The sequence below is a fragment of the Lonchura striata genome, chromosome 33, assembly GCF_046129695.1.
Source record: "Lonchura striata isolate bLonStr1 chromosome 33, bLonStr1.mat, whole genome shotgun sequence".
NCBI lineage: Eukaryota > Metazoa > Chordata > Aves > Passeriformes > Estrildidae > Lonchura > Lonchura striata.
The window spans coordinates 1996350-2011791 of record NC_134635.1 but is presented as its reverse complement, the minus strand read 5'-3'; the positions used below and the strand labels follow the sequence as shown (position 1 = coordinate 2011791).

Below are 15442 nucleotides of genomic sequence, written 5' to 3'. Positions count from 1 at the left end.
AAATGGGGAAAAGGAGGGATTTGTCTTCCCAAAAATGGTGAAAAGGAGGGATTTGTCTTTCCAAAAAAATGGTGAAAAGGAGGGATTTGTCTTCCCAAAAATGGTGAAAAGGAGGGATTTTCTTCCCAAAAATGGTGAAAAGGAGGGATTTGTCTTTCCAAAAAAATGGTGAAAAAGGAGTGATTTGACTTTCTAAACAATGGGGAAAAAGGAGGGATTTGTCTTCCCAAAAAATGGGGAAAAAGGAGGGATTTGTTTTTCCCACCGATCTTTGGGTCTGCTGGTGGATCAAACCAGCACTGAGAGAAAAAAGGAATAATGGGAAAGATCTCACTGATTGATAAATGGAAAAAGAGATTTGCTTTTTTTACTTCTCTTTTGGCTGTGCCACCGAATTCTACCAAATTCTACCAAATCAACCCAAATTATACCAAATTAAACCAAATTAAACCAAATGAATGCAGCTGACTGAGAGTTCTCAGTGCTGCTGGTCGTCGCCCACGGTCACACACGGCAGAGGCAGCAGAATTAAAGTGATTTAATTTTTATTTTGCACGCTCAATGTGCGTTAACAAATCCAACATACAAGGTAGCATTACAGAATGTAGGTTAGCTGATAGCATTATGCAGTTTCACACAGGTTGAGTTCGGGTTTTTTTTGCCTTTTTTTTTTTGTAATTTTATTTTTTTTTTTTTTTCATTTCTCCACACAAAGTTGTAACTGTCCAAGTTCATTTTACAACAGAAGACACAAGGTAAAGAATAACCACACCTGGGAGATTTTACAGTGAGTCCGCTGTCACTTTACTGTCTATTTTATGTTTTTAAAAAATATATATATCTGCACATTTTTCAGTTTCCTATTATTCCAGAAGAGTGTTGGAGCTACTCCTACCTGCCCGACAGCCTAAGTCTATTTACCCTGAGCATGTTTCCTTGACAAAAAATTAATTTTTCCTTTGCAACCGAAGGAATTTTAAAATCATCTAGACTTAGCCATGCTTTTCACACCGAAGGGAAAAAAAAAAAATGAATTTTTGTTGCTGCTTTTAATCGTGGTCAGATCTTTGGAGTGGAAAGCATTTTCTGACGAAAAATCGGTGAAAAGTTGCTTGAATTGCAACAATGCAATTGCTTAGTGCAAAAAAATGAGGATTGAAAGAGATTTACAGCAATTTCCAATGGGGGGGAACTCGTTTGCTGAGCCACAGAGCTCGAGCTAGAAGGAATTCAATAAATTCAATAAATTTAATAAATTGAAGAATTGAAGAAATTTAAGACGCTGAGAAAATCTACTACAACCTCAGGCAGAAATCCTGGTCGTGGATGGGTGAAGGGGGAAAAAAATCCACGCTTGTGTCTGCTGAGAAATTGAGCCCCAGCGGGTGAGAAAAATCAGATTTTTTACCAAAAAATGCCTTAGGAAAAGATGCCAAAATTCTGTCTGTTCACACAGGGCTGCTGCCTCGTGGGGAACCAGCAGAGCCTCGCTCATTATTCCCATTTCAGGGCAGAGGAGGTGAAAAAGATCCTTTTTCCAACAGGGATGTAAAATTCAGCAGTTGAATGGTGTAATTAAATGATTTTAATTTTTAAAAGTTTTAATCTGTTATTTGCATTCCTATTTGCATCCCAGAGGGCTCAGAGCAACCAAAGATTTTCCTGAAAACCTGAAGCTGTCGAGGAGCCTTTTTGCAAACTCAATTCTGCTTCTCCATTTCCACTGGAGAGCCCAGGAATAATTTGAATTTTCATTATTTCTGCTCAATCCACCAACACAGCTTACCATGAATAATTTGCTGCCAGATATTAATCAGCTTTATCTGTGCCCTGGCTGGGCTCTGAGCAAAATACCCAAATCCAGGATGCTCTGCTTGCATCCAAAGGCAGCTCCAGCAGATGCCAAATTTTATTAATTCCTGTCCCAAATTCCTGCCTCTGCAGGGTTAAAACTCCTGTCCCAAATAAATTCCTGACTCTGCAGGGTTAAAACTCCTGTCCCAAATAAATTCCTGCCTCTGCAAGGTTAAAATTCTTGTCCCAAATAAATTCCTGCCTCTGCAGCGTTAAAACTCCTGTCCCAAATAAATTCCTGACCCTTCAGGGTTAAAAATCCTGTCTCAAATGAATTCCTGCCTCTGCAAGGTTAAAATTCTTGTCCCAAATAAATTCCTGACCCTGCAGGGTTAAAACTCCTGTCCCAAATAAATTCCTGACCCTGCAAGGTTAAAATTCTTGTCCCAAATAAATTCCTGCCTCTGCAAGGTTAAAATTCTTGTCCCAAATAAATTCCTGACCCTGCAAGGTTAAAATTCTTGTCCCAAATAAATTCCTGACCCTGCAGGCCCATCTTCCCCTGGATCCCAGGCTCAGAAATCAGTCAGGATTTCAGGATTCCCCAAGCTGCCCTCAAAGCACGTTTTTAGTGCCAGGCTTTGCCCTGGGCTTGGTTTTAGGTGACTGCAGGACGATGTTTGATGCAAATTGACTCCAAAAAAGCTTTGTCACCTTTTCGTGGACAAGCTCTGCCCTCGGGGACCTTTCTGCCACTCTCAGCTTTGTTCTGCCATGAAACAGAAACGATCAGAATTGGTGATGTTGAAAAGTTTCCTTACCAAGCAGTGACACATCAGATTTTGGGTTTCCTTGGGCCCTTTGTGCACGGACAGGATTCAGTAAAATGAACCTGAGCAGGATTCCCCCGGTTCCTGCAGTCTGTGAGGTGCTGCCCGTGGATTTTAAGAGTCAATTCTTGGATGTTGTGAGCTCACAGCTCCCCCGGCTCCATCACAACGAGGATTTCTCTGGAGGCCAGTGCCATCTCCCCCGTATTCTCCTTTTGTGCCAGTGCAGAATTCAAACCCAGCTCTACATGGAAACGTGGTTGGGACTCCCAAACCAGCACAGAACGGAACTGCAAGAACCAATGGGCAGGCAAAAACTAACAAGAAACTAGAGGTTAAAACAGCAGAATTCAGAAACTTTGGGAGAAGCCTAACGAAGACAGGCCAATCTTGGTGAATACCAGCAAAGACAGCTCGGCACAAACACGACTTCCATAGTGACAGATAATTGTATTCAAACCTGCAACTTGATATTGGCAGTTATACTAATTTCAGTTTGTAGTAGGCATGCAATAGCGTGATTACACTGTTATATATATTCGTGGTACCTTTTTTTTTCTTTTTAATTATTTATTCATCATTATTTATTCCCCATCGTACATTTGTTTTAATGCTCCTTAGAATTTTTAGTGCCCTGCAAAAACCACGTCACTAAAGAGAACCTATGGGTATTCTCAGTTTAGTCAGAGAGAACCTATGGGTATTCTCAGTTTAGTCAGGGAGAAAGGAGAGTTTCCAACCAGGCTAAAGGTTTTTAGGATCCCAGGAACACAAGTTAATACAAGTGACTCCCTTTCCTGCCAGCTCACTCAATGCTTTGCCTGTCTTGTCCCTGGGTCCCCATCTCATTTTCCTTTTTATGCTGCTATCCCTCTAATTTTATTTCTGTTTTTTTCTTTGTAGATTCCCTTCCTTACTTCTTCCTGGCCCTTCTTCTGCTCATTCTCACTTGTTGAAGTGGAACCCCTCTATCCCTCACTGCTCCAGCTGGAATTCTCCTTGGAACGACCCTTTTGCAAACCAGAAATGCTGAAGCCTGCTCGGAAACTCTCCTTTCTCCCTGCCTAAACTGAGAACACCCCCAAGAACCAACCAGCTGCTGCTCCTCAGCGCCAAGTCCTTTAGTCCTACAGCTAAACCCGGGTGTGCCACCCGTGCCAGGAGGGCTCAGTACTCGCTCAGGCTGTGCCACTTGGCCACGGCCTTGCCGGGGCTGTCGCAGACCTGGCGCCAGTGCTCGGTGCCCGCGGCGCCGGCGCTGTGGGCGCCCAGGATCAGCCTGCCCACCACCTCGTTCTTGGTGGTGCGCTCGAAGTCGATCACCAGGAACTCCACGCTGACGTCGGGCAGGAGATCGCCGGGGATGTCGTAGATGAAGGACTCGTTGAAGACGGGGTTCAAAGTGCACTTCTTGACGTGCGTCTTCTTCTTGGCGATGCGCTTGCGCCCGTAGTAAACGTTCACCTTGACGTAGGGGTCTGCTGGGGGGGAGAGGGAGCAGCAATGACACGGCCCAGGAGAGCTGCACGGGGCACAGGCAGCTTTGGGTCGGGAGGGACTGAAAATGCCACTCCTGCCCATCCCATCCCACGCCTTCCATCACCCCAGGTGGCTCCAGCCTGGCCTTGGGCAGTGCCAGGGATGGACAGCCCGGATTTGGGATGGGAGGGATCTTCTAAAATCTCATTCTGCTCCTGCCCATCCCATCCCACACCTTCATCTACTCCAGGTGGCTCCAACCTGGCCTTGGGCACATTCAGGGATGGGCAGCCCGGGTTTGGGTTGGGAGGAACTTTAAAATCCCATTCTGCTCCTGCCCATCCCATCCCACGCCTTCCATCACCCCAGGTGGCTCCAACCTGGTCTTGGGCAGTGCCAGGGATGGGCAGCCTGGGTTTGGGCTGGGAGGAACTTTAAAATCCCATTCTGCTCCTGCCCATCCCATTCCATGCCTTCATCTACTCCAGGTGGCTCCAAACTGAACTTGGGCAGTGCCAGGGATGGGTAGCTTGGATTTGGGCTGGGAAGAACTTCAAAATCCCATTCCATTCCTGCTACTCCCCTTCATCCCTTTCTACACCTTCCACTACTCCAGGTGGCTCCAACCTGGCCTTGGGCACTGCCAGGGATGGGCAGCCTGGGTTTGGGCTGCGAGGAACTTTAAAATCCCATTTTTCTCCTGCCCATCCCATCCCACACCTTCATCTACTCCAGGTGGCTCCAACCTGGCCTTGGGCACATTCAGGGATAGGCAGCCCGGATTTGGGATGGGAGGAACTTTAAAATCCCATTTTTCTCCTGCCCATCTCATTCCACATCTTCATCTACTCCAGGTGGCTCCAACCTGGCCTTGGGCACATTCAGGGATCCAGGGGCAGCCCTGAAAAATCTGCTGTAATGGATTTAATCCCAAAATTAATAAACTCAGGAGTTTCAGCTCCTCACCCCCACCCCAGTTTAGGTGCAAGGGGGTTTTTGGTGGGGGGAATTCTCCCATAGGACCATGGAATGGTTTGGGTTGGAATAGAATTTAAAATTCATCCAGTTTCATGGGCAGGGACACTTCCACCATCTGGGATGGAGCTGATTTGCTGTCAAAATAAAAACTCGAAATCTCTGAGCTGCTGAAAGTTTGGGTTCCCTCCCCAAACCTGCCCCATCAGGGACTGGGATCTGGCCAGCCCCAAGGAATGGATTTTTCATTTTCAAATGCCCAATTCTGTGCTCTGAGGTGAAATTCTGGCACTGCTCCCCCGCTCAGCTCAGCAGGAAAATGCAGAGGGTGAATTTCAGCCTGGAAAATGTTCCTTTTCCTGAGGTGATTTCTTTTTGTTCCCCACACTGAGCACCCCACCCTTGTTCAGGACACAGAGGGTCGAGGCACTTCCAAGAAATTGCAGATGGGAAAATGCTGCCAGCAGAAGGTGCTGGGAAAGAATAAAAAGAATAAAGTTTAAAACAAAGCCTCCCTTTTCCCCCCAGCCCTCAGGCAGCTGCTCTTTATGCAGACACTGGTGAGGATTACAATCAAGATACCAGGCACTGAGGGATATTTTTGTTTTTTGCATTCCACACAAGTTTTGAAGGCCCTTGCCCAGCTGGCACTGCCTTTTTTTCACCTTTTTTGTTTTTTAAACCCAGCTGAAATGGGTTTATGCATAATACAAAGATCACATAAATAGTGTTAGTCACACGATTCTGCAGGTAGAACAGCACTGGAAGTTTTATCCTGTGGTTGGAGACTACACATGCACAGATTTTTCCTTTTTTTCTTTTTTTTCCTTAAAGAAAGGATAAAATGTAGGACCTACAGTAATTAGTCCTAGTCTGCATTCCAGGAGAAAATTGCAAAACCAGGAGTGGGTTTGCTCTCAGTCAGGCTGTCACTGACTCTCAAATTGATTCCAACCATTTCCCCACCATCCTGAAGGAGACTTTGCTCAGGAGTGTGAAAATCTGGGAACACCAAAGCCGGAGCAGCTGCTTCCCTCTCTCCAAACAGCACAACAGAAATGGAAACACCCAAAAACAGAATTTTTGGGAGCAGAACTCCACTCCCCAGAGCCACAAGGTCCCCCCGAGCCTCCTCCAGGCTGAGCCTCTTCCCAGCTCCCTCAGGAATTCCCTCAGCTCCTTTCCAGCTCCCTCAGGAATTCTCCATTCCCCTTCCAAACTTCCTCAGGAATTTTCCAGCTCCTTCAGGAATTCTCCCATCCCTTTCCAAACTTCCTCAGGAATTCTCCAGCTCCTCCCCAGCTCCCTCAGGAATTCTCCATTCCCCTTCCAAACTTCCTCAGGAATTCTCCAGCTCCTTCCCAGCTCCTTCAGGAATTCTCCATTCCCCTTCCAAACTTCCTCAGGAATTCTCCAGCCCCTTCCCAACTCCCTGAGGAATTTTCCAGCCTCTTCCCAGCTCCCCCAGGAATTCTCCATCCCCTTTCCAGCCCCTCCAGGTCTTTCTTGTCATGGGAAAACCCAAAATTGACCCCAGGACTTGAGGCTCCTCAGCAGTGCCCAGCACAGGGGATGGGCACTCCCTGTTCCTGTGCCACCTGGGCACACCTGGGCACACCTGGGCACATCTGGGTTGGTGTCCAGCCCCTTCCAGGCAGAACCATTCCCAATTTTTCCTCACACCATTGACCTCACCCCATGGATCCCATGGATCCAGAGATTCCTGCACCCAGCACCAAATTCTGCTCCCAGCAGAAAGAATTTGGGCTGCTCTGCACAACCACCCGCAGCAATCCGAAACCCTTAAGAAGAACTTGAGGGAAAACGTGTGTACAGCCAAAAAATCTTCAGCTAAAACAACAGCAAAACCCTGCAGGTGAACTTGGGGATTTATGTTTTGCCCAAACACTCCAAGCTGGAGAAAATAGCTTCTACCTGAGAGGCCGGTGATGTCCATCTTTGGCAAGTGCCTGGCTTTCAGCACCACCACGGTCATCCTCTGTGCCACGGGCTGGTAGGACAGGGACACCTGCAGCTCCCCTCTGCTGATGCATTTCTGCAGGGTGCAACACACAGAGAACTCCTTAGGACAAGGGGTCTGACACCTCCCCACAATTCCCTTTCCTTGTGAGAAATGCCTAAAAAACGGGAAAATAAATCCCAGCTGTGGAAGGGGAAGCAGCTCGTGCTCACCCCACAGCTGTGAGCATCCCCCAAGCCTGGAACTCTGAATTTCTGGGAGGGAAAACCTGGTGGGATCTTCTGAGAGAGGAGTGGCCTTGGGGGAGCTGTTACCAGGGGGCTCTGAGGGGTTTAGGAGCTCCAATTCCACGGATTTTTTTGGGATTTCAGAGCTGAACCCCTCTTTAGGACTGTCCTGAGAGTTTTACCAAGGCTACCCTGGGGGATCCATTATCAAAAGGCTCTGAGGGGTTTAGGAACTCCAATTCCACGGATTTTTTTGCTGGGAACTTCCTGCTTGGGCAAAATTTTGGGAGGAGAACAAATAGATTATATATAATAAAATGAAATAAATGTAATAAAAATAGAATAAAAATAATAGAATAAAAATCATAAAATAGAATAAAAATAATAAAATGGAATAAAATACAAGTAATAGAGTAAATGTAATAATATATATTATTATATATGTTATACATATCATCATATATATAATATATAAATATTATAATATATTATATATATATAATATATATAATATATTACATATTATAATAAAGAATAAAATACAATAAAATATTATATACTAAAAATCATAAAATAGAATAATAGAATAAAAATAATAAAATGGAATAAAATACAAATAATAAAGTAAATAAAATAATATATATATTATTATATATATTATATATATTATAATATCTAATATATAAATATAATCATATATATAATATATAATATATAATATATTATATATTATAATAATAAAGTACAATAAAATATTATATACTAAAATAATAAAATATAATAAAGTATAATAAAATATAATATAAATAATAAAATATAATAAAATGTAATATATATAATAAGAATAAAGAATTAATAGAAAAATAAATAACATTAAAATAAACAAACAAAATTAAATAAAGATACATGAAATGTAGAACAAGTTATAACAAATATATACAAAATTATAATAAACGTGTCACTAATTATAATAAATATATAATAAATTATCATAAACGCATAATAAATTATCATAAAGAATACATTCCTGGGCCTGGACTAGAAATGTTTGGAACTTTTTTCAAGCGTGCACATCTGGCACCAAGAGAAATCAATTTTCAATTAGTAACAAATGTTAAATAATTTGCATCCTCGATTAAAATTATTCATCTTTAAGTCTATTTTTCCCCTCTATTTTTAAGCTATTACTCCTAAGAGATCCAGTCAATACACTGAAAAAAAAAATATATTAAAGACCACTTGTTTTGTAAGAACAGCAAAGGAATTACCAGAAATCTTGGGTTTTTTTGGGGTTATTGACATAGAATCTCCTATAAAGATAATTTAAAAAAAAGGAAAAATAAAAATAAATAAATAAATAAATAAAAAGCTAAACACCCCATAAAGCAGAAACATTTCAAGTTAAATAATATATTTTTTTTTAGGACATAAGGAAGGATTCCTTTTGTTTTTGAACCTGGGAGAGGATGGGCAGCAGCAATCAACAGAGCAAGGAGATTAAAATCGGAATTATCTCCTCCTCCTGAGCACCAAACATCTGCTCATCCCTTTGTTTACACCACCAGGCACTAAGAGTGGGATTTCTTTCACCCAGATTTTAAATATCTAAATTTTTGGGGTTTTTTTTTTGCTTTTTTTTGCATTTTATTCCCAATCCAGCCCATCTCAGGTTGGAATTCCTGGGAGCTGATTTCTGCCCCAGGACCAGGGGAATCCATCAGGCATTTTACAGCCACATTTCAGCTGTAAATAATTCCAAATATTTGGGTTTAAAGTGGTCGGATCAGAGAAATCTCCCTCGCTCAGTGAGGTTTGAATGTCCTGTTATCACGTCAGTTTATTTGGAGATGGGAATTTGGGAATTTGCCTTTTTTTTTTTTTGGCACATTCATCATAAAATTCATCACTGCTGTGCCTCAGGAGTGACAAAACCTCATCCAAATGTCATCACCACAGAGCAGAGAAATACCAGAGCCACATCTCACCAAAAATATGTATTTGTGGGAAAAAAACTGAATTTAAAAACAGATTTAATGGTGAGGATCTGCAGCATTGCTGCTGGTTAAACCATGGAGAATCCTGGATCAAAGTAATGGGGATCAAACAGAGCCAAATCTCACCAAAAATATGTATTTGTGGAAAAACCTGAATTTATGACTGAGGATCTGCATCATTCCTGCTGGTTAAACCATGGAAGCTCCTGGATCAAAAGCTCAGGGATCAAACACAGCCATATCACACCAAAAATATGTATTTGTGGAAAAAAAACTGAATTTAAAAACATATTTAATGACTGAGGATCTGCATCATTCCTGCTGGTTAAACCATGGAAGTTCCTGGATCAAAATCTGTGGGATCAAACACAGCCATATCACACCAAAAATATGTATTTGTGGAAAAAACAGATTTTATGGCCCAGGATCTGCATCATTCCTGCTTGTAAAATCCTGGAGGATCCCAGATCAAAAGGTTTGGGATCAAACACAGCCATATCTTACCAAATATGCATTTGTGGAAAAAATCAGAATTTAAGGCTGAGGACCTGAATCATTTCTGCTGGTTAAACCATGGAGGCTCCCAGACCAAAATAATGGGGGTCAAACACAGCCATATCTCACCAAAAATATGTATTTATGGAAAAAACAATATTTATGGCTGAGGATCTGCACCATATTTGCTTTTTAAACAACTGAAGCTCCTGGATCAAAAGCTCAGGGATCAAACAGAGCCATATCTCACCAAAAATATGTATTTGTGAAAAAACTGAATTTATGGCTGACGATCTGCATCATTCATGCTGGTTACACCACTGACGCTCCTGGATCAAAATAATGGGGATCAAACAGAGCCAAATCTCACAAAAAATGTGCATTTGTGGAAAAAAACAGATTTCATGGCTGAGGATCTTTATAATTCTTGCTTTTTAAACAACTGAGGCTCCTGGATCCAAAGCTCAGGGATCAAACACAGCCATATCACATCAAAAATGTGCATTTGTGGAAAAAAACAGATTTCATGGCTGAGGATCTGCATCATTCCTGCTGGTTAAACCAGGGAGGCTCCCAGATCAAAATAATGGGGGTCAAACACAGCCATATCACACCAAAAATATGTATTTGTGGAAAAAACTGAATTTAAGGCTGAGGATCTGAATCATTCCTGCTTGTTAAACCACTGAGGCTCCTGGATCAAAAGCTCTGGGGTCAAACAGAGCCATATCACATCAAAATCATGTATTTATGGAAAAAGCAATATTTATGGCTGAGGATCTGCATCATTCCTGCTTGTTAAACCATGGAGGTTCCCAGATCAAAATCTCTGGGATCAAACACAGCTGTAACACACCAAAAAAATGTATTTGTGGAAAACACAGATTTCATGGCTGAGGATCTCCATCATTCCTGCTGGTTAAGCCATGGAGGCTCCCAGATCAAAATCTCTGGGATCAAACACAGCCATATCTCACCAAAAATACATATTTGTGGAAAAACCTGAATTTATGACTGAGGATCTCCATCATTCCTGCTTGTTAAACCATGGAGGTTCCTGGATCAAAATCTGTGGGATCAAACACAGCCATATCACACCAAAGATATGTACTTATGGAAAAAAACAGTATTTATGGCTGAGGATCTGCACCATACTTGCTTTTTAAACAACTGAGGCTCCCGGATCAAAATCTGTGGGGTCAAAGAGCCAGCCTAGGTGGAGGCAGGGTGAACACACTCACCTGTATGTTCCTTTTGAGGATCTCCCTGGTGAGCTGCACCTTGCCAGTGCTGGGATCCACCCCTGAAAGGTGGCTGGATCACACCAAAAATGTGCATTTGTGGGAAAACCAGATTTCATGGCTGAGGATCTGCATCATTCCTGCTGGTTAAACCATGGAGGCTCCCAGATCAAAATAATGGGGACCAAACATAGCCATATCTCACCAAAAATGTGCATTTGTGGGAAAACCAGAATTGATGGCTGAGAACCTGCACCACTCCTGCTTGTTAAACAACTGAGGCTCCCAGATGAAAATCTGTGGGGTCAAAGAGCCACCCTAGGTGGAGGCAGGGTGAACACACTCACCTGTATGTTCCTTTTGAGGATCTCCCTGGTGAGCTGCACCTTGCCGGTGCTGGGATCCACCCCGGCCAGGGGCACCATCACCTCCCCGATCACGTCGTCGCGGGAGAAGCGGTCGAAGCTGAGCACCAGGAAGTGCAGCACCAGGTCCTGCAGGTGGCTGTAGGGGATCCCGTAGAAGGTGAAGGTCTCGTCGAAAACGGGCTCCAGGGTCTTGCGGAGCACGCGGGTCTTGACGCGGTGCCTCTTGTCGGGCAGGATGGTCATCTTGATGTAAGGGTCGGAGCTCCGCGTGTGCTCGTCCATCACGGGCAGCCCATGAGCCTCCTGGATGGTGACCACCAGAGCTTTTTTGGGGAAGTTGTAGTCCACGGAGAACGTCAGGTCTCCCAGCAGGACGTCGTCGCCCGGGGAAGAAGGCGAGGAGGTTTTGCTCCCTCCCGGAGTGAGGCTTTGATCTGGGCTGAGTTCATCTCCGTAATCGACTTTGATGGGGAGCTGGTCGACTTGTGGGGGTCCACCTGGAGCTTTGGTGGGGCCCATCAAGCCAGACTCAGCAGCATCCACCAGGAGGTTCCCCCTGCCTCCCTCCTTGTCTCTGCGGATCCGGTTGATTTTCTTCTTGTTGCTCAAGGTCTCGGGGTAGATGCTGATGCCTTTCAGCATGTGGATGAATTTGTAGGGGGGGGTTTTGTGCTTCTTTTCTGCTTGCTGGTGACAGCACGTCCACACAAAGACCGTGACTGAGACAGAAACCACCAGCACGGTGGCTCCAATGAGTCCTGCCACCACGGGGGACACATCTGCGGGGAGACACGGCGGTGAGGAGCAGCACACCTTGCCTGCAGATCTACACGCTCTCCATTCTGGGATCTCCCCCAGCTTCCCCACACATCCCTCCTCGCCTCTAAATTTATTTCTCACGCTCCTAAGGCGTGCCTGACCTGTGTTCCATGAGCTCAGGAAACTGTTGGTTGCCTTATCTTGCCAAACCCAGCTCCTGCATCACCAGCATCTCCATAGGAACGCGGGCTCTCGATGTGCAGGAAGCATTTTTCTTTGATTTTTTTGATGCCCTGTTCAGGAACGTTACACAACTCTCTTTTCACTACAGGGAAGGAGTAATAAATCTGGCCACGATGCTGGATTCGAGATATCCTTCAGTAATGATTTTTAAAATATCCCTTTGCCTTGAAATGGTTGTTTTGCTGAAAACCTGAAATCTCCCAGTTTCCAAACCAACTGAAAACCTCCTTTTAAACCCAAATTTTGCTAAGGATACCCCAATGGTGGCTGATGGTTAAATGGTGACAGCACGTGCATCCCAGGAAACACAAGGTAAGAGGGACGTGGGGCCGTTTTCCAGGAGATAAATGGTGCTGGATAGAGGAATATCCAAAATACTTGGGGATTCAGAGGTTCTCAGCACCAAAATCATCCCAAACCCCAGCAGTTCTTGTCACCAAAATCATCCCAAACCCCCATGATTCTTGTCACCAAAATTATCCCAAACCCCAGAGGTTCTCACACCAAAATCATCCCAAATCCCAGCGGTTTCATCCCAAACCCCAGCGATTTTTGTCACCAAAATTATCCCAAACCCCAGCAGTTCTCACACCAAAATCATCCCAAACCCCAGCTGTTCTTGTCACCAAAATCATCCCAAACCCCAGCGGTTTCATCCCAAACCCCAGCGGTTCTCACACCAAAATCATCCCAAACCCCAGCAATTCTTGTCACCAAAATCATCCCAAACCCCAGCTGTTCTTGTCACCAAAATCATCCCAAACCTCAGCGGTTCTTGTCACCAAAATCATCTCCAAACCCCAGTGGTTTCATCCCAAACCCCAGTGGATCTCACACCAAAATCATCCCAAACCCCAGCGGTTCTCACACCAAAATCATCCCAAACCTCAGCGGTTCTTGTCACCAAAATCATCCCAAATCCCAGCAGTTCTTGTCACCAAAATCATCCCAAACCCCCGTGATTCTTGTCACCAAAATTATCCCAAACCCCAGCAGTTCTCACACCAAAATCATCCCAAACCCCAGCGGTTCTCACACCAAAATCATCCCCAATCCCAGCGGTTCCATCCCAAATCCCAGCGGTTCCATCCCAAATCCCAGCGGTTCCATCCCAAATCCCAGCGGTTCCATCCCAAATCCCAGCGGTTCCATCCCAAACCCCAGCGGTTCCAAAATCATCCCAAATCCCAGCGGTTCCATCCCAAACCCCAGCGGTTCCAAAATCATCCCAAATCCCAGCGGTTCCATCCCAAACCCCAGCGGTTCCATCCCCACCCCCAGCGGTTCTCGGCCCTGTCGGGGCTCGGCGGCGTTTGGAGCTTCTCCGTCACCCCCGCGGCGCTCCCGGTGCCGCTCCCGGCCCCGCCCGGTCCGCTCCCCGTCCCCGCCACCCGAGCACCCCCCGGTGCCCCGGGCGGGCCCCGCCTCGCGGCGCCGGTGCCGCAGCCGCCCCGGGGAGCGCGAACAAAGGCCGGGGCGCGGCGCGGCCCGGCACAGACATCACGTCATCCGCCCGGTCCGCACCTGCCACCGGCCCCCGCTCCGCCGCCACCGCCGGCACCGGCGCCGCGCCCGCGGCCGAGCGCTGGCACCGCCCCAGCGGCGGCGGCAGCGCGGGGGCGGAGGGGCCGCGGGGTGCTCGGGGACCGGGGGATGCTCGGGGACCGGGGGGGGGCTCGGGGAACGGGGGGGCTCAGGAGCCGGGGGATGCTCGGGGACCGGGGGATGCTCGGGGACTGGTGGAGGCTGAGGAACCGGGGGATGCTGAAGGACCAGGGGATGCTGAGGCACCGGGGGATGCTGAGAAACGGGGGATGCTTGGGGACCGGGCGATGCTGAGGCACCGGGGGATGCTGAAGGACCGGGGGATGCTGATGAACCGGGCGATGCTGAGGCACCGGGGGATGCTGAGGCACCGGGCGATGCTGAGGCACCGGGGGATGCTGAGGCACCGGGGGATGCTGAGGCACCGGGGGATGCTGAGGCACCGGGGGATGCTCGGGGCCCGGGCGATGCTGATAAACCCGGCGATGCTGAGGGACCGGGGGATGCTGATGAACCGGCGATGCTGAGGCACCGGGCGATGCTGAGGCACCGGGCGATGCTGAGGGACCGGGGGATGCTGAGGGACCGGGGGATGCTGAGGCACCGGGGGATGCTGAGGCACCGGGGGATGCTGAGGCACCGGGCGATGCTGCGCTGCCGCCGGGTGCGGAGGCCCCGGAGCGCCGCTCCCATCCCCGCGCACGGCCCAGCCCCGGGTGCGCCCCTCGGGGCCCCGCCTGGAGCAACCGGCGCCGGGCCGCACTCACCGAAGCCGGGCTGGACGCTGGTGATCTCGGCCATGGCCCCGGCGGGGCCGCGGGGCTGCGGGGCCCGGTGCGGAGATGCGGGAGCTGGCGGCCGGTCCCGCTGCGGCGCTCGCCCCGCCCGGCCCCGCCCGCCCGGCCCCGCCCGGCGGTGACTCGGCAAGCGGCGGGGCGCGGAGAGCCGCGGGGCGTGGGCGCCGAGCCCCGCGCGAGTCGGAGCCGCGCTGCCACCGGCAGCACCGGGCGGCTCCGTGCGAGCGAGCGGGCGGCGGCGGCGCCCGGCGAAGATGGCGGTGACCGCGCTCCGTGCCCCCCCCCCCCTCACGGCTCCGCCTCACCGGGGCCGCGGCGGGACCGGCCGCGGGCGCGCATGCGCGGGGCGAGCACCGCGCGCTTCCGGTTCCTGCGCGGGCCGCGGGACCGGGCGGGACCGGGCGGGACCGGGCGGGACCGGAGCGGGCCCGAACGGGACCGGGCGGCCCGAACGGGGCCCGAACGGGATCGGAGCGGGACAGGAGCGGGACCGGGCGGCCCGAACGGGACCGAACGGGGCCCGAACGGGATCGGAGCGGGACCGGAACAGAACCGGAGCGGGACCGGAACGGCCCCGGAGCGGCCCCGCGGCGGGACCGAACGGGACTGGAGCGGGACTGAACGGGACCGAGCGGCCCCGGAGTGGGACCGAACGGGACTGGAGCGGGACCGAACGGCCCCGGAGCGGCCCCGAGCCCCGGCATGGCCCTGGCG

At 48.3% G+C, this 15442-nt stretch overlaps 1 protein-coding gene across 3 annotated transcripts; it reads right to left on the bottom strand.

Annotated features, from left to right (window-relative positions):
- Positions 1-523: 523 nt before the first annotated feature.
- On the bottom strand, positions 524-14821 carry SYT11 (synaptotagmin 11). 3 transcript variants are annotated; one of them, XM_021532162.3, is made up of 4 exons: positions 14699-14821; positions 11364-12163; positions 7011-7134; positions 524-4102 (listed from the first exon to the last, which is right to left on the bottom strand). In XM_021532162.3, the coding sequence occupies exons 1-4, from the start codon at positions 14730-14732 to the stop codon at positions 3792-3794; spliced, it is 1269 nt and encodes a 422-aa protein (XP_021387837.1). In that variant the 5' UTR covers positions 14733-14821; the 3' UTR covers positions 524-3791. The 3 variants fall into 3 exon arrangements, with proteins under 3 accessions (XP_021387837.1, XP_077645522.1, XP_077645523.1); XM_077789396.1 differs by having other exon boundaries at positions 524-4105; positions 7014-7134; XM_077789397.1 differs by having other exon boundaries at positions 7014-7134.
- Between the last annotated feature and the right edge of the window lie 621 nt (positions 14822-15442).